The sequence below is a fragment of the Pavona decussata genome, unplaced genomic scaffold (assembly GCF_977016875.1).
Source record: "Pavona decussata unplaced genomic scaffold, jaPavDecu1.1 SCAFFOLD_232, whole genome shotgun sequence".
NCBI classification, from domain to species: domain Eukaryota; kingdom Metazoa; phylum Cnidaria; class Anthozoa; order Scleractinia; family Agariciidae; genus Pavona; species Pavona decussata.
This window is the reverse complement of record NW_028145637.1, coordinates 1,079,519-1,103,650: the sequence shown is the minus strand read 5'-3', so window position 1 is coordinate 1,103,650 and position 24,132 is coordinate 1,079,519. Positions and strand designations below refer to the sequence as shown.

At 38.2% G+C, this 24,132-nt stretch overlaps 3 protein-coding genes across 8 annotated transcripts in view; 2 read left to right on the top strand and 1 right to left on the bottom strand.

The window, feature by feature from the left end:
* The window catches only part of LOC146458656 (uncharacterized), a 34,633-nt gene extending 31,994 nt beyond the window's left edge, over nucleotides 1-2,639 (top strand). Inside the window, exons 16-17 of the mRNA XM_085090510.1 lie at nucleotides 1,587-1,703; nucleotides 2,523-2,639. Of these exons, the coding sequence (XP_084946636.1) occupies nucleotides 1,587-1,699 (113 nt within the window). The 3' untranslated portion in view covers nucleotides 1,700-1,703; nucleotides 2,523-2,639. The remainder of the gene's footprint in view (nucleotides 1-1,586; nucleotides 1,704-2,522) is intronic.
* A 2,026-nt stretch (nucleotides 2,640-4,665) lies between these two features.
* LOC146458655 (exosome complex component MTR3-like) lies at nucleotides 4,666-14,212 on the top strand. The gene is made up of 11 exons (XM_085090515.1): nucleotides 4,666-4,778; nucleotides 4,849-4,906; nucleotides 5,395-5,473; nucleotides 5,623-5,668; nucleotides 6,612-6,677; nucleotides 8,379-8,441; nucleotides 9,832-9,892; nucleotides 10,759-10,844; nucleotides 11,758-11,802; nucleotides 12,638-12,748; nucleotides 13,320-14,212. The coding sequence occupies exons 1-11, from the start codon at nucleotides 4,695-4,697 to the stop codon at nucleotides 13,428-13,430; spliced, it is 810 nt and encodes a 269-aa protein (XP_084946641.1). The 5' UTR covers nucleotides 4,666-4,694; the 3' UTR covers nucleotides 13,431-14,212.
* Nucleotides 14,213-17,598: 3,386 nt separating this feature from the next.
* On the bottom strand, nucleotides 17,599-21,451 carry LOC146458654 (putative N-acetyltransferase family 8 member 5). Of its 6 annotated transcripts, none has more exons than XM_085090517.1 (3): nucleotides 21,341-21,450; nucleotides 19,152-19,371; nucleotides 17,599-18,362 (listed from the first exon to the last, which is right to left on the bottom strand). In XM_085090517.1, exons 2-3 carry the CDS (start codon nucleotides 19,153-19,155, stop codon nucleotides 17,605-17,607), a joined length of 762 nt encoding a protein of 253 aa, XP_084946643.1. In that variant the 5' UTR covers nucleotides 19,156-19,371; nucleotides 21,341-21,450; the 3' UTR covers nucleotides 17,599-17,604. The 6 variants fall into 6 exon arrangements, with proteins under 6 accessions (XP_084946643.1, XP_084946644.1, XP_084946645.1 ...); XM_085090518.1 differs by having other exon boundaries at nucleotides 21,337-21,424; XM_085090519.1 differs by lacking the exon at nucleotides 19,152-19,371 and having other exon boundaries at nucleotides 21,337-21,451.
* Nucleotides 21,452-24,132: the final 2,681 nt, after the last annotated feature.

The following is a 24,132-nucleotide window of genomic DNA, read 5'->3' as shown; positions in this document are numbered from 1 at the left end:
CTGAAGGGCAAATTGTTTTTGAAAAATGTTTATTGATTTGCAATTAAACTCAAATGAACTTCACGTTAACCCAGGATTAACTTAATTAGGCTTCGAACAACTGGACCCAGGAGTTTTAAAGTAAGGATATTGAGTACTATTTAAACAGCCACTACCGGACTGGTATAAGTTAGCGTTGTTCAGAAAACTGCAGTTCTTAGCAGCAGTTAAGACAACGAGATTACAACCAGGTTATTCCAGAGCCAATATATTGACTGACTGGATAGACCTGACAAATTATGTATCAGTTTAAAGCAACGTTTTACAAGTGTTTCTGTCAAAATGTCTCCAGCAAAACGAAATAAGAATGACGCACACTGTTATCTTACTGTCAGACATACTGTCTGTTTATATATGGCAAGTGACTGACCCCGCTTTGGTAGGTTTTCTTTAAACGATTAAGCCAAGGTTACGCGGCTCTTCGGGTTATTCTTGGAAGTATTTCTTGAACGTAATGCGGAACTTATTGCACAGGAAGGATGATATCTTCCATCTATTAAAAGAACTGACGACCAATTTCTGTTTTGCACGATGTAATTGAAGTTTTTGAAAATAAAGGGTCAATTTATCACCAGCGCACGATATAGAGTATCATTCGAGGTTCGACAAACGGTTGCTGAACATTTTTCCCTGTCTTAATCGGATTCTTCCCTCCAAGATTTAACGGAATCATTTATACAAACGGAAAGTGACACAATTGGTGAGGGATGACTTTTTTTGAGAAATTCATTGCGTCTGGCGGAAAAAGGAAAGGTGGCATCGAGGGTGGCATCAGGAAGTAAGCTCCTCGTCACACAGCTAAGCACTCATTTCTTTCAGGGGGAGAGGGAGGGGGCGGTGTGGGGGAGGGGTGGCCATGAGGTGCTTCCTTTAGCTATCAGATTTCTTGTTATCATTATGCTTTCACAGCTGAAGAAAATCAGACGATGGAAATTTGGCATTTCTTCCAAACTGATTTAAAGTTGCCTGGGTGACTACATTCTTGATTCATGGTTGATTAATCAGTTGATTGTGTGCTTGGTTTGTTTGTTTTTAATTGGTTTCATCGGGTGATAAGCTGATTCGTTCATTAAGTGAACGAATTACCATTTCGTATAGAAATGAATTCGCCGATTTATTAAATGATTGAATGCGGATTGGTTTATTGGTTGTTGGTTGATTAAGTGAGGGAATGCTTGATTTCATTTATAGATGGATCCATCAAGTCACTCGATGATTATTTTTTTTATTATACCCATTTTGAAATCACTAATGATCCTTTCAATGTGATTGGCTCTCAACAGTGCGATTTTAACTACTTTTTGCTCTAAATCGCATCCTTTTTTTGCCCATCAAAATGAAAACTGAAACTGTGTGATTTCAAAATTGGTGTAATAAAGTAGTAATTGAACTTCGTGTCGCGCAATTTTGGTCTGAAATCAAACTTTATGTGGTTTCAAATCGAACTCACGCCGTGCGATCGTTCAATTTTGAAATCAAGCGTATGATTTCAGACCAAATTGCCCCCCTCTTAATTACCATTATTAATTAATACATTTTATTTTTAGCATCATGTCAAGATTCGAACAACAGCTGTGCCGCTTGGGCCAAAATGGGGGAATGCGAGAAAAACCCACGCTACATGCTTCCAAACTGCAAACTAAGCTGTAAGCAGTGCTGAAAAGGTGAATAACACTCTTTTTCATTTTGTTATCCACGGGGACGATTTTTGAGACGGTGTCCAAATCATACGGAACTTACGTCAAAGTATTATTTTCAACACCAACCATAGGCTAACACTTAAACCTCTACTAAAAAAATCGGCCCTTTTTGTTGAGGACCGTTAAAACTAAGATTATTATTTTATTATTGTATGTTTGTTTTGTCGTAATAAGAATGTTTTACCCTTTTAACTCAATCTGGGGTTTTCGCCTTCGAAATCGCATTCCTATTTTGCAAGCACCTATGTATATATTGAAAGCCTTTAGTCAGGAGTGTATGACAGCCCAAGGTCGGAAAGAGAGCTTTCTTATCCACAGTGGATCATAGATGACCTATTTCGCCACAAATCTTCCTGTTGCTCTGTTATCAGAGCACCCGCCCACCTGCCTGTCCAGTGTGTGAAAGGTTGTGGGTTCGACTTGTTTAGGGATGCTCATGACCATTTGGAAACTTTGATACCAGTAATATGGTGGATGTTTGAGTGCAACGAGATAGAAACATCTGTGTCTTTTAATTTCACGATGCTACTGAAATCTTAGAAACAGGACTTATTTTAGAGGCCTGTAACTATTCTCTTAAATTTCTTCTACCCTTACATTTTGCGAAAATATTTCGTTTCCTGCTTACTCCTAATGAAGCTATTAGCATAGACAGCTAAAACAAAGGTCACTGTAAACACATCCTGACCATTTAACTGATTCTCAGTATAGTTTCTTCTTGTAGTGTTATGAATAATATGTAATTGGTGAGGAAAACAATCATTATTTGTTTTCTCTTTCTAGCCCGTGAAGATGCGTGCAGACTTGTCAGATGCAAACTATTAAAAACGTGATTTGTAGATGTGATTGTTTCATTAGTACATGCAGGACACAGAAATAAAGCATAAATGAACTATCTAATGTTCTGAAAGTCTTTCTTTTGTTGAACTTTATTACTACAGAGCGTGCCGTGTGATCTATCACGAATTACATTTTAGCTGTTTAGTACTGTCCCTTCCGTGGAAAACAATTTATATGTTGTTATTTTGACAAAGACACAAAAATAGAAGAACAAAGGAAGAAACTGATAAATGACTTTGACTAAGCAGACTTAACATTTTTTTATTTTTTATTTCCTGTCATCTCAGCAAAATGGGATGTCCAACGTAGTTTAATGGCAGAACATATTATCGTGGGAAAGCAACAGGTCACGGGGGAGGGGGTGAGGAGAGGAGGGTGGGGCCTGGTCGAATTGAAGTCAAACAGAATTTTCTGTAAGGAAACTACATCATCACGTCGACCTCATTGTGTAAACAAGCTTACTCTTTGATGTCTCAACATTGTTTAACAGTTAGGGTGGAATCGCATGCGTTTTTTAAAATCAAGATTTTGTTTCTGAGAGGGAAGGAGTTGCACCGACTTTCCTGTCCAGTATAGGTCACGTGTCTCCCCCCATCCCACTACTGGGACTGCTTTTATTTAACAATAGAGTATTTCTGTCGACAGCTTATCGACTAAGTTTCCCCGTTGACGTTTGATATTCTTAAAACAAACATAAACCGAAGAAGCAAAAAATCGTGAGCTTAAATCATGAAGTGCTAGGTTTTGAGAACATCAAATTTCCAAGAGGCAACTGATCAGACCGATGGTCCGATACAAATATGTAAGCATAAACATATGTAAGACATACTCACGCTGAGCAGTTGAAGAAGTAGCTAGAGACAACACCTTTCTCTTGAGAGTTTTCTGATTGACGTTGTTATAATAAACAGCCGCTGCACAAAGTAATTCTCTGACTAGTGAATAGCTCCTGACTTGCATGTGCAGTAATAACGATAATCATCAGAATTAATGCAATAGTGCTGCCTCGCTGATTGTGAACTTGCCCTCTATTTGTTGATGTATAAACAAAAGTAAACAAACAAACAAACGACAAATGTTTGTCTCAATCACGCATAGAAATAGCCTGCGTCGCAAAGTCCGTCTGCGGCGCAGCGTAGCGTAGAGAATATATTGGAGAATTTTGAAATAAATCAGTAAAAGAAAAGCCAAGACTTTGGTGGACTTGTGCAGCTGGAAGCATTTTTCGAGCGACGGTAAAGCTTGGATGGCAACGCTACAAGGAAGGTGAAGAGGGGGCGACTGTGGTGGCATGCAAGAATTTCTAACTTAGTCTTGTGTCAGAAGGCTCTCAACTTAAGGCTGCCAAGCCAACAATAGCGCCAGCTACGCCATGGGTGTTGGTCTACAACTATTCAGAGAATTATGGGTAGTAATTTGGGCTTACGGGATGCATAACATCATGTTTGGATGACAAATCAGTAAAACATTTGTCATGGCAATCGAAGATCGAATGACTTGTTCTTGACGCAAAGACCTTTATCATGTTGAGTCTCAGGAGAATAAAAGCTTTCTTTTTGCACGGCAAGCCTCGCACTGAATTTCCCTCTGGGCGAGGCTTGCCGTGCGAAAACAAAGTTTTTTATTCTCCCGAGACTCAACATGGTCGCCTAGTGATAAAGGTCTATTCTATTAAAACCCATCGTTACCGTAATTGTAAGCTACCACAAGTGATTTTTACCCTTTGGGGAGAACAATGCAAAAACAAGCCAACAAAACTGGAAGAAATCACAGTCGGCTGTGCTTTTGCTTCCTAATTGGAAAGAATTAACGAAAAGTATTAAACAGAATTGCAGGGCAATTTAATTGTTGTTGGCGTGAATGCTTTATTGAAAGAATGTTACGAGTAATTTTTTTTTATGTAGACGGCCCTGTTACGGACGGTTTTCCAAATGATCTCGATTAATTATTTGCCAATTTAAGGGTGTTCATGTACGTCACTGACGCATACATAAGGCCCCGCTGGCTAAGAGAAGAGTCTGGGGACGAGAATGCGCTCTGACTAGTTCCAGGTTCCCGCAGCAAGCCCGCAACGCCTGGCAAAAAATTGCCAACATCTCATCCATTGAAGTCACGATGCCGGTTGATAGCAGGAGAATTGTTGGCCCAGAACAGACACAACCAGTTGTTGGGGACGAAAAGTACCGTCAGAAAGCTCTGGTGAGTACGGAAATATGCATACTTATTTCTCGGCGTTCAGGTGTTATCAACTCAGAGTTTTTCGTTGCAGATCAGTAGCGAAGGTTTACGACAAGATGGACGAAAAGTCGACGAGCTGCGACCATTGTGTACGTTGAATTCCCAGAGATTTTGTAAAGAGTTTAAAGACAATTCCAGTGTCCGTTAAAAGAATCTCCGCCTTCCTTTGATTGACATTCACATTAACGCAATTTTATCAGACTCTTTTGAAGGCCAGAGGTCGTGTGTATAGTAACTGCTGAACAAGATACATGTAGTGTTAGTGTGGAAAATGCCAGCCAGAGTGACTTGCAAACCCACGATTCGAAATGACACTTTCAGCAGTCAAAATTTAGAAACTTTAAAAACTGGGTAGACCTATGTATAAATGTGCATTGTACAGCTGTACATTAATTTTTTGCGTGTAAAGCAACAACAGACTTTAAAGCAGCTAAGAGTCAGCTGAAAATAGAAGCCACATGTATGCAGACTTTAATTGGTGAGTGTGAGAACAGGTAGTTCTAAAATAAGTTATAAAATAACTAAGACTCTTCACATGTAAAAAATTTACTCTCAGGTACAAATTTCTTTTCCACAGTTCTGCGATCAGGAGTTGTAACCTCTGCAAGAGGCTCAGCTTATATTGAGATGCAGAGAACCAAGATAACATGTGCTGTGTATCCTTATTCTGATTCTCATCCTTGTTTTTCCAAATCAATACATATTGGTCTATCACCACCCAGAAATACACTATGAAATAGCATAATTAATCCTGTATTTTAGTTTATGGTATTAAGAGACCTTGACGAAAGTATTATACATGTAGATATGGACCAAGAGAGTCATCAAGACAGCAAGAGTTCAGTCAAAAGGTGTGGACCTGATTATTTGCTGCTTTCTACCCTTTATTTTTTATGTTTTTTATGGAACGCTGGGACAGTTCTCGATCATTATTTTGTGTAGTAATTACAGTAAGTGCACAAAACTAGTCTTAGGGTAACAGAGATTGTAATATAGTCCAACCAGTGTGGTGCAGGTTTGATGCTCAGACTCACGTCATACATAATTTGATTTTGTTGTTGGTTTTTGCCCTTGCTTGAAGAGGTTTTTGTCCGAGTACTCTGGTCTTCCCCTTGCCCCAAAACCAACATATCCAAATTATAATAATATTATTATTTTGGTCTGGAGTGCACCCAATTACTGCTAAATGTGCTGAATTAACATTGATGCTTAGAACAAAGTGATTTATTTATATTGCAATGTAGATCTTGCATTGTTGAAATCCTTTGAAATCTGTCTTTGCTCCCTCAGCAATCACTTCATTTCAGTACAATTGTTTGGCATTGCAGACTTCATCATGCATGCTAGTGCTTGTAATATTAATATTATAACAATTATCTAAACTATGACCAATGTGGCAGAGGTTTGATTCTCAGACTCGCATCATACACGATTTGATTTTGTTGTTGGTTCTTGCCCTTGCTTGAAGAGGTTTTTGTCTGAGCACTCTGGTCTTCCCCTTGCCGAAAACCAACGTATCTAAATTATAATAAGATTATTATTTTGGTCTGGTTACTGCCAAATATGTTGAATTAAATGTTAATTAACGTTAATGCTTAGAATAAAGTGTTTATTTATATTAGATCCTGCATTGTTGAAATCTTTTCAAATCTGTCTTTGCTCCCTCAGCAGTCACTTCATTTCAGTACAATTGTTTGGCATTGCAGACTTCATCATGCATGCTAGTGATTGTAACATTAATATTATAATATCAATTATCTAAACTATGCTGTTGATTTTTGTTTCTTTGTACAGGGTAAACTCACATGTGAATTTAAGTTTGCACCATTTTCTTGCTGGCAAAGAAGGCAATATGTACAGGTATCTAGTAAACATGACTCAATTAATTAATTGTCGTTCAATTTTATCCATGGCTAAATATTTTTTTAAATACTTGTTCCTTGTTTTCTGTGTGTTTTCATGGTAATGTATATTATTATAATATATGGCTAACGCTAGTGGCTGATATAATGCGTGCTCTGATTGGCTAAGGGCAAGATCAGAGCTTGGCATTACGCACCTGCAATGCCCATGGACCGATTACAGATTATGCAAATTAGGGTTAGGCTTCAAATGGTTTTTTTCTTATATAATAAAGAAAGTCATATAGTAAACAACTTAATAACCTCGGTGGTTATGGGAAAATCTCAAACCTCTGCCTAGTCGTATTGACTGAGCAATAAGGCCTCAGTTTGAGACTTTCCTGCAATGACCTCACTCTCTGTAATTTAACTACAGTACTTAAAAGTACTGTAGTTAATAATGAGACCTATCCTTGAATAATTTATAAAAGAGTTCACTATCTCTATCTCTAGAAGGATAACCTAGGATAAATTCAATTGTACTACTAAAGACACTCACATACACTAGTACAGTATTGTACAAAGCAAAATTGATGAATTATAATAAAATGTTGTAGTAGTTTACATGGCTATCAAGACTCAAAAAGTAGAAAATTCTTCTACTACTAGATATTTAACAATTATTCCACAAGTGCTCTTTGGATATGAGATGATAGATAGACGACCAACAAGTGCGAGTGGAATAGTTGTTTTATTAAAACCATTAAAGCAATATTGCTAGATCTTGCTGATTTCACTTTGCAAGAACAAAGTCTGGTTGCTATTTTTATACCATGGCCGCTAAGCCAATCAAATCCCCGGAATTACATTATACAATGATCCAGTTTTTAATAAAGTGGAATATTTTCTGCTTGATAGATAAGATGAAAACCTACAATGTTATTGTGTAATTTCATCCTCAGACTCAATTTATAACCAGTGTCTGATTATATATAATGTGTGACTGGGGGAGCATAATGCTCCCCCTGTCACAAATTCCAGATCGAGAACTCTGACTGTTAGCCCGTCTACATACATGTAACAAGCGTTTGAGTGGGGTATTGTGCCATTTTGCTTTTTGACTGCGTGGATATTGGGGAGAGCAAAAACCACGTGTTCAAGGTGCATAGATCTCAGTGTCTTCAATGCATGGTGTCCCCTGACAAGTTGTTGGTAAATCCTTTTCCAATCCTCGTTAAGGGTATTATTAAGTGGATGGCAAAAAACAATCGAAAAGCTCACCTTAATTGCCTGATCATGAGTCAGTTCACCATCTTGTAACATACCAGAAACTACATTCATTGTTGGCAGGAAGGCAACAGTCATTCTGCCGTCAAATTCTGGAGATATACCCTGAGAAATTAAAGAAAAAATAACTTCTACATTTTCCAGTGGTGTCACAGCACCTGCCTCCCACCAATGTGGCCTGGGTTCAATTTATACCCAGTGTTGATGCATACTGTATGTGGGTTGAATTTGTTGTTGGGTCTTGTCCCTATTCCGAGGGTTTTTCTCTGGGTTTTCTGGTTTTCTTGCCTTCACAAAAACCAACATTCCCATATTCCAACACTCTGTTGAAGCCACTGAAATTCCCATAAATTGATTTATTTTCAAGACTTGTGTTAATTTAATGTCATGCCATTAGTGTCAACCTATCAGTCTTTCATTATTTTGCCACCAGGATTCAGAAGAGAAAGAATTTTCTTCCTTTGTCGTGCAGGCCCTCGAACCAGCAGTTTGCCTTGTAAGTTAATTTGAGCAATGATATTGCAGTTACTGTACAGTAGTTGTTAGTGGGCTTGATGGTTGATGCAAGAAAAGGTGTACTGAGTGCCATGCATGCATCTTTTAACAGTACGTGAAATTTAAGTTTTTCTTGATGCAGTTGGTATTTAGCTCTGTTTTGACAAACAGATGGGATGGTGCATAATGATTTTAGATAAGTTCTCAGTGCTTGGTCATCTTACGGTCGATATATTTTTGGACTAAAAGGAGACTTACATTATGAGCAGCTCAAACAAAAGAAGAGATTACACTTGGTTGATGCTGTCTGGTTTGGTTGAAATACGAGGAACAAATAATTAGTAAATTTTTATGTTTTGATTTCAAGAGCTGCTTCAGGTTTTAGGAAAAAAGTGAAAGAGTTACATGTACTGTATGTGATGTAGTAAAAGTAATTCTTGCAATAATTGAAAATAATTTTTAATTTAATGAAATTAATAAATTAATTAATTTAAATGCATTGAAGCCTTCAGGTCAGTAAGTACATGTAAGTAAACTAGAAATAAATAACAAAGCGAAAAAGAACGGTAAAAAAATTAACAAGGTTAAACAAACCACAATAATAGTGTTTCAAAGACCTCTTAAGGAGGCTTGAAAGGGTTTTTCATTGTTGTAGTGTTTGTGGAATGATGAGAGAGAAAATAATAATCTTTGTAACTCAGTTGTTTGGCAATACTTTAAGACTACTTCTGACATCAAAGAGGTTGCCATGGCAATAGGTCAGCCTTACCAAGAGGACCTCTAAATTTCAGCTTTTGCAAATTATGTCAAAAACTAAGACAGTGACCTACTGTTTTTATTGTTTTGTTGGAATTAGCACCCTTAAAATTATTTACTCCTCTGGGAATATGAAAAAAAGGTATGTAGTAGATCTTCTGTTATATCCAAAAAAGCTCCTTTTCACCTACAGAAAATTCTACTGTATAACTTTCTCCCAAACGTTTCTATTTGGAGTGGTGTACTAAAATAATTAATGTTGCATGCATGCAAAATTCAAGATAGATAAAAACAAATGTTTCCTGAGCTTTTATTTCCATTTTGTGCAAAATTAAGCTGCATTTACACTTCCGGTGTTCTGTGCATGCACATTTGATAGGCAATTTGATTCTTTTAGCTGACATGTACACCCTTTTGAGCCTCCTTAATCGACCTCATTCCTTCATACTAAAGATGAAGGTTAAAGTGAAGTTAAAATTTGAAAAAGAAGTCAGCTTATGAAGTCTGAATGAATAGGGAACATTACATTTAACTCCAAGTTTGTGAAAATTTGATTAGTTTTCATACATACTGTCACTTAATCTTTATCAGTCTACATGTAGGTATTTTCATAATTTTTGTTGCTTTCCATTCAGGAGAAATTTCCTAAGGCTCAAGTAGACATCTTCATCACTGTTTTAGAGAATGATGGCAATGGTAAGTTAATCAAGGCATATTTTATAGCTATCATAATAAGTTTTATCACCAGTTTCTTTCCTTTTTTGTGCTGGGTAAATAACTACATGTTGATGTATTATATGATTTGACAAAAAACCTTTACATCCACTGTCTCTCCCTTGACTGATGTGAAGTGTATCAATGTGTACTGGGAAATTTGACAGAATCTTTACTGTACATGCACTCTATTTCTATCAGACTTATTACCTTGAGGTATATTTATATGCACTGATGAATTTGACAAGAATCCTTGCAATGGCACCTTTGTCAGGATAAGTCATGAGGTGTACAGCTATACACAAGATTAACTCTCTCTACCATTCTACTCATCTTGAGGTGGTGTATCAATGTACCAAAGTATTTGACAAGAATCTTCTCACTTCAAGTTGTACCTTTCTACAGATGTACATCATTATAATTGCACACACTCTTTTTCCTGTGAGTTACATTAATTTGTACCAATGTATTTAACAAGAACATTGTTTTCACTACACTGTACTCTCTATAGAGGTGTATTGACTTTAATACTCTTTATAAATGTTTGCTGGAGTCTTTTCACCCCACTGTACATGTACATTTGTTTACTGTGACCACTTTGTACTGTACCACACAAACTTAACTTCATGGATAAATTATTGTGCCAACACCAATGTGCTTCATGGCTTAAATCCATTCCATAAATATTATGTCATTGAACACACATTCATTAACAAAAAGTAATACTGAGACGTTCTGTATACATTAAACTGGACAAGTTGTCTGGGATCGTACTGTGTGGTTGCTGTACAGTTTAATTAGTTGATTTAATTTTTGATTTGAGTTACATGTATCTTTTCATTGTTGAGCTCTCTCTGCGGGAATCATTTGTGCCTCGCTTGCATTGGGAGAAGCTGGAATAGAAATGTATGATCTTGTTTCTTCCTGCTCCTTGGTAAGTGAACAATTAATAACTGGGAAGAATAATGATAATTATAATAGTAATAGAATTAATAGTAATAGAATTAATAGTAATTTTTTTACAGTTGTTCGCTGACAAAAAACAATTTTAGATTTAATTACTGGTCTTTGATAAATAAATGATGAAGTTACATTCAATACAATAAATAACATTTATTTATAGCTTGACTTGTACACGCTGAAAAGGAGCATTCTGATTGGCTCCCTGAGCGGTCCAAATTTCCCTATGTGGACCGCTAAGATGGACCGCTTGCGTCACAAAGTACTTTTGAAAGGAGCAAAGTGTTGCAATTTTGACAAAAAACAACAACAACAAAAACAAACAAACAAACAACAAAAAAAACAAAGCAAAAATGTTTTACATTAAGCTTATGAAGTAGGAGCTCTCCAGTAACCATCATGTCAGAGTCATAACGTTTTTACACTTTTCTCGCACTGCTTGAACATAAACAAGCTTCACGTGGACTAGAAAGCAACAAGCGGGGAAGTCTATATAATAAAAACCTTATTAAGCTAGCTTGTCTCGTCCTTTTTTTATGGCAAGTTGATGGCCAATACGAACCGACAAACTAGTTCAATAACATACAATGTATATTATGTACAGTAGATGCAGAATTACTTCCAGGACAGTACAGTACCTGTACATCACATGTACTTGTAGAGAGTAGGAGAATGAGATTAGATAACACTGTACCAGCCTAATAAATGAAAAACAAGATATCCACTTGGTTTAGCAGCTGAGTGTTGTGTCTCATCGCAGTCCCATCACATTGTGTGACATCCCTGCTATTGTGTTATCAAATGGCTCCCCACTCATTGTTTCATTTCCTCAGCAATCAGGCAAATCCCCTTAGTTACAATATTCTGTTTTTGATTGTGATTTTCAGGTGCAGAAAGGTGGTACATCAATAATGGACCCAACATTTCAAGAGGTACAAATGTACACTAGATGCCGTCTTTAAGTGAAACGTCTCTTTCAATAATTATAATGTTGTAGCTAGAAGTATTTTTGTCTGTTTGATAGACCAGGTTATTATATTAGGCATTTGAAACAAGCCTGAACCACTGATGAGTCTCAGGTCAGTATACTGCTCCGTGCCTCACCGGTTGTTTCAGAGATGATTAAGGATATAATGTAGGTTAAGATAGAATGTCGGTGGAAGACAATTCAATCAATTAAGTATCGAAAAATAAAACGAAATCATACAAACGTAACACGTAATCTACAGCTGTACAGTAGTTTCCTCTCAGTTTCTAATTGAAGGTTTAGTGGAAAATTACGTGCATGCCGGCTAAGCAGAAATTGAGCCATGACATCCAAATTTCTCCAGATTCACTCTGTAAGTTCTACTTTGCCAAACAAACATATAAGAAGCATAGCTCTTTGCTTAATTATTTATACGAAGGTTTTCAATTATCACTTTGAAGACTACATGTATGAGTCAATACCTATTTCCAAATTTAAGGTAATTAAATCAGTGATGTGAAAACAAAAACGTTGTACTTAACCTTGGTCGTTAAATTTCAAATTTAGAAAAAGAAAAGCACAGAATTCCTTGTTGTTACATGAGACACACCGAGTATTCATCTGCATTCCAAAAGAGAGCTTCGTTCGAGAAATCTGACTTTTAAACACAAAGTTCCACTTTCAGTGAAGCATAGTTTTTAATCACACTCTTTAAGTATTATTAATCAATTAACGATTGATGCTTCAGTAGACATCAATTATTGCAAAGTGTAGAAGTTATTTTTTCTTGAATTTCTCAGGCTATATCTCCAGAAGTTGACGGCAGAATGACTGTTGCCTTCCTGCCAACAATGAATGTAGTTTCTGGTATGTTACAAGATGGTGAACTGACTCATGATCAGGCAATTAAGGTAAGCTTTTCGATTGTTTTTGTCGTTCACTATAATACCCTTACCGTCTCATAAGGAGGAGTGGAAAAGGATTTACTAACAGCTTGTCAGAGGACACCGTGCTTGGAGGACACTGAGGTCTATGCACTTTGAACAACTGGTTTTGTTCTCTTCCCAATATCCACGCGGCCAAAAGACAAAAAAGGCACAAATCCCCACTCAAACGCTTGTTATGTACACAGGCTAACAGAGTTCTCGATCTGGAAGTGTTGTACTTTGCTATCATTAAGTAATATCATTTTGTAGATAAGACTTAATTTGGTTTGGAAATTATGAAGCGTTGGGGAATGCTTAGGGATGCTGATATGTTAGTAAGAGTTAGACACCTTTATTTAATTAAACTCAGGGTGGCCCTGTCAGACAGCACAAACGAGCTGTGCTGCTATCAATAGGAGCCCTGAGTATCCTAAACTTCAAGAATGTTTTACAATAAGATAAAATATGAGTACATTAAAGGTGGGGAGGAATCCTACATCTCAGTATTAGCTAGAAATGTACTAACAACAATACCTTGTTCATTCTCTGTTTGCAGGCTTTGAGATGCTGTATGGAAAGCTGTGTAAGAATCTGTCCAGTTCTCCAAGACTCCCTTGTACAAACTGTAAAGCGAACTATGAAATTCAAGCAACATGGTCCAAGCTAAAGCTGTGCTCGATTACTAGCAATGTTTGAAGTTTTAACGAGTGAAATGAAACAAGTCAGCATGTAGGTCCTCAAAACCTGTACTAATCTCTGACAGAGAAACGGTTGCGTACAGTCAGGCCAGCAGATTTAAGAAATTTTAATACAGTCAAACGTTGCACGTCTGAAGCATCAAGTGGTGCAGTCATGTGACTTGATTCACGGCTTTTGGAGCCAACAAAGTGACAAAATCAGTGACAGTTATAGTCATTATTTTTATAGTTTAAGCCGTATTTATTATTGACTGGAGTGGTTTTCAATTTAGTGTGTTCAGACCAAAACCAAAGTAATAACTATGACCAGTTACAGCAGAGGCAAACAACACCATGAATGAATCAAGGTGTATGAGCAAGTCGTAGTGGTTTTGCTTTTCATTTGTTGACAAAGTGTTTCGAGTTTTGTTAACCAATGACAAGGCGCAGCAACACAAAGCCAAAGTAAATGCGAATTAAAGCGGCAGTCAATGAGAAATGAGAATCGTTTTAACTATAAAGTGGACTTCAAATTTGCCGTACAGTACAAGCATTGTTTCATCGAAAGTTATGGAACTTTTTGAAGATGCTTTTGTGGATAAGGCGCATTCCAGAATTTGAGCGACATTTTTGGTGAAAGGCGAGGCTTTTCTGCTTGTTTTTGAGGTAATAAATAAAATATAACTAACTTTAACAGAGAAATGTAACAGTAAGGATACCGTAAATGTATAAACATGTAGTACCAAAGATGTGAAATGCATTGCATTTTTGACTCACTGTCTTATATTTGAATATTATACCTAACCCAAATTTCCATGTTTTGGTATTTCTGTTGCTTTGACGTCTCATATTTTAAAAATATTTTTATTAGTTAAGTACTCCAAAGAAAACAATATCGTGGCAGTTAAGTTTAGTGATTGCAAGAGTGACTTAAATGTGGCTGTTTTCTTAAGGACAGTGCCTACTATTGTTACTGCGCATACGTTCTGCGCATCTCGTGATATACTTGGTTTCCTATGGGTGGTCCTTGCTAATACATGGATATTTTGCGCGGTTTAAACCTATTCGGGGAAAGCAGAAATTAGCAAGTGCTTTTGGTATCCAAAAGGAAAATTGGGGGTAACCATGCGTTTAACAGGGATAATAAAGCTTCAATTTGGAAAACACCATACATTGCTTTGTATTTTACCGCCTTTTAGAATAATCGTTGCTTAATTATCTCTAAAAAATGCGTGGTTACCCCCAATTTTCTTTTTGGATTTCCATAGCCCTTGCTAAGATCTGCTTTTCTCGCATAGTCATAAACTGTGCAAAAATACTTCGGAATTAGTAGGCACCGTTCTTAATTCATCAATAATATAATTTTAATCCCTTTTAATGTAAGAAAGCGTTAAAAAGATACTTGCCTGCAAATAGATTTTTTTTATGTCTTCTCTCATGCTTGAGGTAATTTGAGAAGAGTAGCACTGGGGCTTGCGGAAGAGTCAATTGTAATTTTGCGAAATCCCCCTTCCGGGTTGTTCGGGGGTCATGTGACCACGCAGGCCATGTGCTTGGCACTCGCCTCGGTTGATTTCGTTGAAGGATCCCTCGTTCTCTCCTCTTTTTCTTGTACAGTCGAACCTCCCGTAAGCGACCACCCATAATGTCAAGGATATGTGGCCGCTTACGGGAGGTGGTCGCTTACCAGAGGTCAGGTCACAGCGGGGTCTAAATTTCGAGTAATTGCTAGCCTTAATTCATGTTCAACCCGAACAGCGTCTTTCGTGTGTCGCCGTTGGCATTTCTCTTTCGGTGTCTGAGCTGCAAGACTAAGCCTTAAATTTGAGCCGTAAAAAGAAAAATGTACTCTAAAACCCCAACCTTCCACAATCCCTGAAAGCTTTCATCACATTTACCAGTTTTTTTCAGTGTTGGAGGGGTCTTAGAAAACCGAAATGTTTGTGTGTTCTTCAGTGGAGAAGGCTTAAGTTGGGAATAATGTTTGCAGTGCCGGACTGGAGAACCTTATCTTGACCGCTGCCCATTTTGAAGATCTTTTAGTCAAGTATGCACTGAATTCATCCTCTTTATTTCTCTTTACATTACAGCGGTTACCAATAACACGCGACCTATCGCCTTCAAAAGACTCCGATAAAGTTGCGTTTTGGTGGACGTCAATCAGAGAAAAGCCGTTGAAATATTTTGAATTCTGAGACCATTTCAAGGCAACGGAACTAAGAAATTGACAGTTTTATCCGCTGACGGATGGTAAATTTTATGAAAGTTGATTTCCAATCCAGATTATCTAAAAAAATGAGCATTGCTTACACGAAGCCGCATTTTTTTATGGAACATTTGAAATCGCTACACCTGATAATAAATCAGCGATGCGTGCAAGTGAGTAAAATTATCACGTGCGGTAAGAAATTTTTAATTCAAAAATACCTTTTATTTGCGCTTGATCTGGCTCGAGAATCAATTTAAATAAAGTTTACCTTTTCTTATCGAGGTAAAATTCTTAGTTTCTTGCCGGGTTACTTTGGAATCTTGTCAGAATTCAAAATAATTTCAACGGCTTTTGTTTGATTGACGTCCACCCAAACGCAACTTATCCGACTCTTTTGAATGTCGTAAGTCGCGTAATATTGGTAACCGCTGTAAAATGGAGTATATTGGGTGATTTATCTCAAAACACGTAGTCTGCAAAACAAGTATCTCTTTTTTGGGGGGGGGTGGGTGGGGGTGTAGGGAAGGAGCACGTGCGCTTGTACCCCTAGCGAAGTGCTCGTCTTGCTCTTTTGTGGCAAAATCAAAACCAATACTCAAGAAAGGAGAAAACACTAGATTCATGACTTCAAAAGTTTCCAATACATGCGCACGCTTATCTGCACTTTTCGCGCATCCCAGGTCACAGCATGGTCAGCTGCAACCTCGTTCCGGTAGAGACCCCTGGGATTCGGCGAGGTTGGCCCGGATGTTGGCACTTTGCACTCTCCTCGCGCATGCTTTTAATTTTCTGGGCTTAGGCAATGTTGCGTGACGCAAATTGTATATGGTTTCTTGCATGATATGATCACCACGTGCTAATGAAATCGCATAAAATCGTAAAGCCTAAGTCATAAGGGCAACTTTTCTTGCGACTTGTCGCGTAACAGTGTTGTATTGCAAGTTACGATTGTTAGTTGCCTGTATGACCACCTCCGCGCACAACAAATTTTCATGTTGCAGAAAGTAGACGCTGTTTCTACTGTTTGCAACAAGAAAATATGTTGCGCGCGGAGGTGGTAATACGGGCAACAAACCATCGCAACTTGCAATGCAACACTGTTACGCGACAAGTTGCAAGAAAGTGTTGCCCGTATTACTTGGCCTAAAGCAAATGCTGTACGTTTCCATCGGCTTTACTCACTGTACAACATGCAAAGTTCAGTTCAATGTTCGCACTCACCAGTCCAGGATTGGTTTATAACAGTCGTGGGTTCATCCCCCCGAAAATAGAACCTGAAGTTGTTACTAAAAGGACCGCGAAAACTCAAGGTTTCATCACCAGTTCCGCTTTCTCTCGTGACTAAAATAAAATTTTCTTTGATCGTTGCACAAGCTTATCTATCTCCCATTGTTTACGAACGAACGTGTACTTGATAGTTTTTAGACACGACAAAATTCCTTAGGCTGGTGTTAACAGACCAAACAAGAACATTTCCGACAATCTGAAAAAAGACCCCCCTTCCCCCTCTACAGACATTTTTTGTAACTCTTTTGTTGGACCAATTAGACTTAAAGGAGTATCACGTAAATTTGCTGTCATTTCAAAACCGATAAATGTTTGTCTGTCAGCAGAAACAACAAAAATAATTGTCAAATTTGTTATGAATTATCACCCTAGTGCAATAAAACTGTCGAATAGTGCCTCTAGTCAGAGACAGAGTAGGTCGGTATGGATTGAAAAATGATAGACTAAAGTGATAGACTAATGTTTTTCAAGTTCTCGCATTTTTGTTTCCAAAATGCACTAAACAGATCACGAGTTGTTCCTTTCAAAAATTAAGTTGATTTCTTTCCTCTCGTCATTCTAGAATTATTTGGCAGCTGATTGAAGGTCTTATTTCATCATTTTTAACAAAAGATTTCAAAAACCCCATGATACATTCCCTTCAAACATGCCGCCACTCAATGGAACATTTATATGACTTTATTCAATCCTTCCAAATCGTAACAATAATCAAAGTGATAAAAACCTCGAAGCGCTCTGTTAGCCAGTCTCTTAGATACCAATTTAAAACCGTGCTTTGGGTAAAATTTAAGCGCTGCCTCCTGTGCGCTGGTTGTCAGTAGCACCACTTGTTTATACCCTACTTCCTTTGCGTAACCCAAAAGTTCGTAAAGAAGCCTCTTAGCTACCCCGAGTCGACGGAACTCCGGCAAAACAGCCATTCTCCGAAGTCTTCCGATGGCCTGGCGAGGTTTTCCGAAGTTTTCCTCGAGGTCATTGTCGGGAACAAGGGCCACCATACCAATGACTTTTCCGTTGACTTCTGCCACCCACATGTGCGACGTTTTTTGACACAAATAAATACTTTCGACATCGCCCAAATCCGTGTCCAGACAGCTTTGAATGTATCGCGAGAAACAAATGTGCAAAGCAGCAAATAGAAGAACCAACGCAACAAACAGAACCATAAAATAAAGGCTTAAAAACCACGAAAACCATAAAACATTTAACAGTCCTGCTGGAAATAACAGAGAAAGCCCATAAAGAATCGCCTGATACATGACGTCACGGACTAATGGAGTACGCATCTCTCCCATGCTTGCCGCAAATATGTCGCGCACCGCAGAACTGTCATGTGATTCAAATGAACGAATGACGAGATCAGGATTTCTGTTTGTTTGGCCTTCCAGAAGTGTTCTCTTGAAATCAGTGATTTGTGTTTTCATTGCTGTAAAGAAACAAAAACAGAAAAACTGTTGTCATTTGTCCGGTCCACAAATGAAAAGAACACTGATTGACTTCCTGACCGGTATAAGTTTATTATTTTGTAATAAATCAGTACTCAATTTATTAGCTACTGATCACGAGGAAGCTCGGAGTTTAGGAATACAATGAACAGACTGACTGATTCACTAAACAGTATTAATTATAAGCTTGATTACCCTCACCTATTGATACAGTGTTTCTTTTTGGTTCTATTAACTGCACTGTTGAGGTAAATATTTGGGCACTGTATGTTAAGAGATTAAAAAGCTAAGTCAAATGTCCATTGTGACAAGATGCTTGCGGTGATCACTGAAGCATCTTACATCCCTAGTTTATACTGGTAATAATCCTTGTCACTCGGCTGCAAAAACTGACACAAAGCATCAGCCAAACTGAGCTGTTATAAAGCCATGTATATTAACTAAACGCTCTGAGTAGCCCGGCTGCAATGGACTCACATAACACCTCCCCCACCCCTATCCTAGGCTCCAGTGACAATCCTACATGAAGGTACTACAGCCACTGAGGAAACCATGTCCTGTATAGTGTAACCCTGCAATGGATTTGCATACCACCAACCCCTCCCCCTCTTTTACTTAATTGATGCAGCAATCCTGTACAAATATGTTTGAATAATAATAATAATAATAATAATAATAATAATAATAATAATAATATTATTATTATTATTATTATTATTATTATTATTATTATTATTATTACATTCTGGTAATAATCCTACCCCAATGACCCATATGTCCTGCCTACGCTTGGTGTAACTGTGCGATGAACTTGTGTATCACCCTTCCCCACCCACTTTCAATCCTTGACACTTGTGAAACTGGGCTCATCATCATCTAAAATGAGCCATTTATCCTATCTGCTCAATTCATTGAAATGAGCTCAGTGTCCATAATACAGTGTAAGTAATTGCTCTTATTCACCTGCACATTCAAACTCTGTTGCAGACACTATCAAGATGACAAAACACTGCCCAATAAATACAGGAGGTACATGTACATGTAACAAGGATTAAGCTCCTGCCTCGTTCCTTCCCTTTCGGGGGGGGGGGGGGGGGTTACTTTCTTGCAGGGCCCTTAGCTATGGGTACTTTGTATGTCCTAACCGATGGGGTCCTGATTTTGGCACAAAAGGGTGTGCATGTGAGTGGGACTTCCAGTCTCATGAGGCAACACCTAATGAATGAAAGCAAAATTTTGTCACACTGATGACAGAGGTAGTTGAAACTAAACTTGTGGCTTTGTGAGACAAGGCCTGAAAAGTGCAAAGACCAAAGTCCCTCAGCCAGAGATATTTGGGCAAAAATTCAAGACTGTGAGGCCAGTGAATCACAAGCACTGATCCACATCTGGGATCTCAGTATCTGTGTGTTGCTCTAAGTAAGTCAGCCGTGCTGTGTATACGGTAAATCTTCTATTAAGCTCCCTCTCAAATAAGCACCTCTTTCTAATATGCCCCCCTCCCCCTTTTTCAGAGGAAGAAAGATATTTAGCGCCCCCCCCCCCCCCTCTCCACCCTTATTCTTCACAACCAAATTACATGTACATATGCATGCAGTACATGTACAGTATTCAGTTTTAAACATTTCAATTTGGCTTACCGTTTTGTTTAGGTTATCATTTTACCATTCACAATTTTTGTACTTCATAAATTTCAGGGTTCTCACAAGTGAATGAAAATGTTGTGTAACAAGTACAATATCACTCAAATCTCCATATTAGACAGTCATTGCCCTGGTCCAAAATAGCAAGTAGGGAAGCATAACTCTAGTTTGATTCTTCCTCTCTCTTTTTTTGCTGCCAGTAACTCTCTTTTTTTGCTGCCAGTAATGCATTTCTCTAAATTATATAAGCCCCCCCCCCCTCTCAAATAAGCTTCCCCCTGAACTGTACTTGAAATAGATAATCCCCCCAGGGGATTATTAACGTGTATTATGTATGGGAGTATGGTATTAATATGTACAGGAGAAGATTTACGGGTATGTACATGTAATTCATTCCTTTGATGTTGTTTGCTGGGGCCAACTGTTTCTGTGACTGTCCCCTGAGCCTGAGATGCACCTGCAAATAAAAATTCCACATTGGGGGGAAGGGGGGGGGGGGGGGGGGAAGCCCTATTTGTGTAAGGAGGTGGAGATTTTACAGCAATATTCATGATTCATATCGGGGGTTGCCATTGAATTTCAGCAGAGAAAGAGAATAGTACCAAGAACCAGTAAGTTTTCCTACATGTTAATTATTGTAAACTCTGGATGTGGTGGTTCTGTTGTGTGACGACTGAACTGGAAAAGGAGTTGGATCAGTTTTTTTTAATACAGTGTGTAAGTAATATTATTATTTTTTTCTTCTTGTTTGGCAGTCACAGCATTAACATAATCTTTAATGCTAACGCAAGGTTTAAGGAAGTGTTGGTTTTTGTGGAGGGAAGAAAAAAGGACAACCCTTGAAGCAGAAACAAGAACCAACAACAGTCAACCGATGTATGAACATCAATGCCAGGAATCAAACCCTGGCCACATTGGTGGAAGGTGAGTACTCGCACCACTGCACCCACCCTTGGCCTTCCCCCCTCCCCCCCCTTCCCCCCCCCCCCCCCCCCAAAAAAAAAAAAAAAAAAAAAAACACAAAAATTGGCTAAAGCGAACCGGCGAGTACGGTATGAATAGTTTGAGTCGCAAAATGTTTTCATAATTACTGTATGGGCCTGTGCGGGCATCTAACATGGCGCCGTTTGGAATAGAAACTGTCATTGTCATCAGCTGTCTGTGTTGTGTTATTCAGGGTGGTTTATAGCTCGAGCCGAGTGTGGACGAACTCAGCTGATGATGAACTCGTTTGATGACATGTTGCCCCACGAATTTCAGTACAAAAAAACTGACTCAGATGAAATGTTCAATGAAAGACAAATATACCTACCCACCTACTGGAAAACGTAAAATGTATCATGTGATCCTGATGAGGGCCTCAACATCCACAAGAAGCGACAAATTATCAGAAAAATCCAACAGAATTGAAAAAATTCGCAGGCGCCTTAGTGGTCAGCTGATTTCCCCCGTCATTTAAGCTACACGATACTATCCACCACACAATTGCCCGGGCATAAATGACCCATAAATAATGAGGAAGGGAGAATCGTACAGCAAATGTTGCCTTGCATCGCACCTTGGGCCAATGTTTAGTATTCAGGGGTGGCCTTTTGGTGATAGTTTCAAATCAAACTTATTGTCGCTAATTGAAATAATTACCATGTCTGTGGTGATGGCCCAATATCATGAAGATAAACACGGATAAACTCAAGAGCTTTTAATCACATTCGGCAGCAAGCACGTAATGTTTCAAGACAATAATTCCCACCGAGCCTATAGTTTTTCATTAGATAAGGTAATTCTTCTGACACAAAAGTCATCCACCCTTCTTCGGACACGCACCCACGGTTTTTTCATCTCATAGCCGAGCGGACGTTGTGATAGTCGCAGGTTTTCAAATTGGATAGGGATAGGCAAGCAATAAATCCTTTCCATATCCTTAATGTGTTTGTTTTACTAGCACTCTTGAATCTTGGATTCGGACAAGGCAACTCATCGTTCAGTTTTGGTTTTGATAGCCGATATCCTTTATTTAAACACGATAGGGTTTAAAGCTCAGAGCTTGTGGGGTCGTAAGCTTGTAATTTCTAATTTCTATACGGTTGCTCTTGTGGGTGGGACTAATCAATATAAGTATAAGTATGCAACAGATCAAAGGTTTAACAACTGGAAAGCAAAAATCCGTATCGTTTTTATCCTTTAGATTATTGAAGTGGCGAAAAGAGGTGAAAATATTTTATAGTAGTCGACCAAATTTGATAACTTCTTCGCTGGCCAATCTGAGCTGTGGATTATAATTCTCTTAGCCAACAAAGTCTCGAAAAAGACAGACCGAAATATGCCTTCCCTTTTTACTTTCTCTGAAAAGCGGGGTAGGGTTATTGTTGTTGCTGTTTGTCTTTACTATCATGAATTATTCAACTTTAGTTAGTTGAAAGAAAACTGGCGACAGTTTGTATTTCAGACAATGAAATAGTTACTCTATTATGATTATATGATCCATATAATAATGTACTTCTTCGAATTCACAATCATCAATACTTCTTTTCGGTTTTTGTTTTCCACAGCCAGCAGTAATTCCGGAATATTATTTTTTTTGTCGTTTTTTTTCTTTTACTAAAATCATTACACGATTAATAATTAAATTAAACGCTCCTCTCGTAATAAATGGTTAAACAGTTAGATCATGAAATTCTCTTTTTCTTAAACGAGGAAAAGAGTTGTAAAATTTGAACCAGAAATTAAAAATCCAGGAATTTAGAGTTAGCACTGACAAGAGGCAAGCAATTGGGACTCCGTGAGGTCACAATGAGATGCCTTCAGCTGATCTGCGTGATGCATCGAACAAGGAGGACACATTTGGCTTACCGATAATTTTGTGAAATGCTTTCTTATAAGAATTTACATCAGTGTGATCATTTTAAATTTATATTGTGGCACTTCCATTAGTTTAGTTAAGTTTAACGTGGGTCGTGAGCTCGTTCGAATTGAGACGTACCAGCCTGTGCCTGATACATGGCCTTCTTATCGTTCGGCTGTGCCATGCTGATGAGGCATAACAAGGCCGAAACAGCTGTCCATGGCTGTCACTGCCCGGGTAATATGGCTGTACGCATGCGTAAGGTACTGGCCAGGCCCTAGATTGGTGTCCGAATGGGTCACGTGCTCTAATTGATTGTTCTATTTCTAATAACGCATAACAATTTTCAGCAGCTAAATGTTGGTGATGAAGGGAGGGGGTGGTTGCAGAGTTATCAGCTGTGGTTGGGGTATGCCATTAGTTTGGTTGGCTAAGTACTTCATGTCAAAAAAGTCATCTTATTTGTTTTTGGCAGATAACAGGTTCGGTGGCATGAAAGACCTTCAATTGTTCCATTGGCGGCAGGCATTTTATCATCCAAGTTTTCGACATTCACATAATAACATATCCAGCTCGTTTGATTAAAAACTGGACCACTGGATAGTGCAATTCCAGAGAATTTATTGACTCATATCATGCAAGCTAACATTTTTTTTTTCAGTTATGTTGCGTTAAAAATCCTTCCGTGTTTTATCACGGTTTTTTCTAAACAGGAATGTGTGAGAAACACAATCTGTGATGATAGAACGATACTGGACTAGAAATTAATTTGACTCCCAGAGTGCGACGATTTTCCAATGGCAACTTTTATAATTGACAGTCAAAATAATAATAATAAAAAAAAAACAAAAACGACAACAACAACAACAACAACAACAACAACAAAAAGCCAAAACAAAAATAGTTGAGATACTTAGTCACTTCTAATCCTGACAAAAAAGCGACTTCGAGTTTTGCAGCGAGCCAGGGTTTGCTATGGTGACCCCGGCACTGCCAGCTCTAGTAATTACGCACATGAAGGTGGTAGAGAGGTTTTATTACATTATTACATGTTTTAGGGCTTGAACGGACTAACGATCACTCTCTCAATTGAGTGTATTCAACAACTAAAATGATTCGACAACTATAAGTGATCGATGGAGCCTTCTTACACACTAAACGCCAAAATGATCGATTAATTTGTTTTTTATTTTTTGTTTGTGTGGAGAGTTTGGTAAATAGCGCTCCTGCGCATGTCGAACCGCTGACAGCTAACACTTAAACACT

What these genes read in the sequence shown, in the direction of transcription:
- LOC146458655 (XM_085090515.1), top strand. Translation starts at nt 4,695, where the DNA reads ATGCCGGTTGATAGCAGGAGAATTGTTGGCCCAGAACAGACACAACCA. An exon ending in CGACGAGCTGCGACCATTGT is followed by an intron (nt 4,907 to 5,394) that starts GTACGTTGAATT and finishes TCTTTTCCACAG; the next exon opens with TTCTGCGATCAGGAGTTGTA. An exon ending in AAAGAAGGCAATATGTACAG is followed by an intron (nt 6,678 to 8,378) that starts GTATCTAGTAAA and finishes TTTTGCCACCAG; the next exon opens with GATTCAGAAGAGAAAGAATT.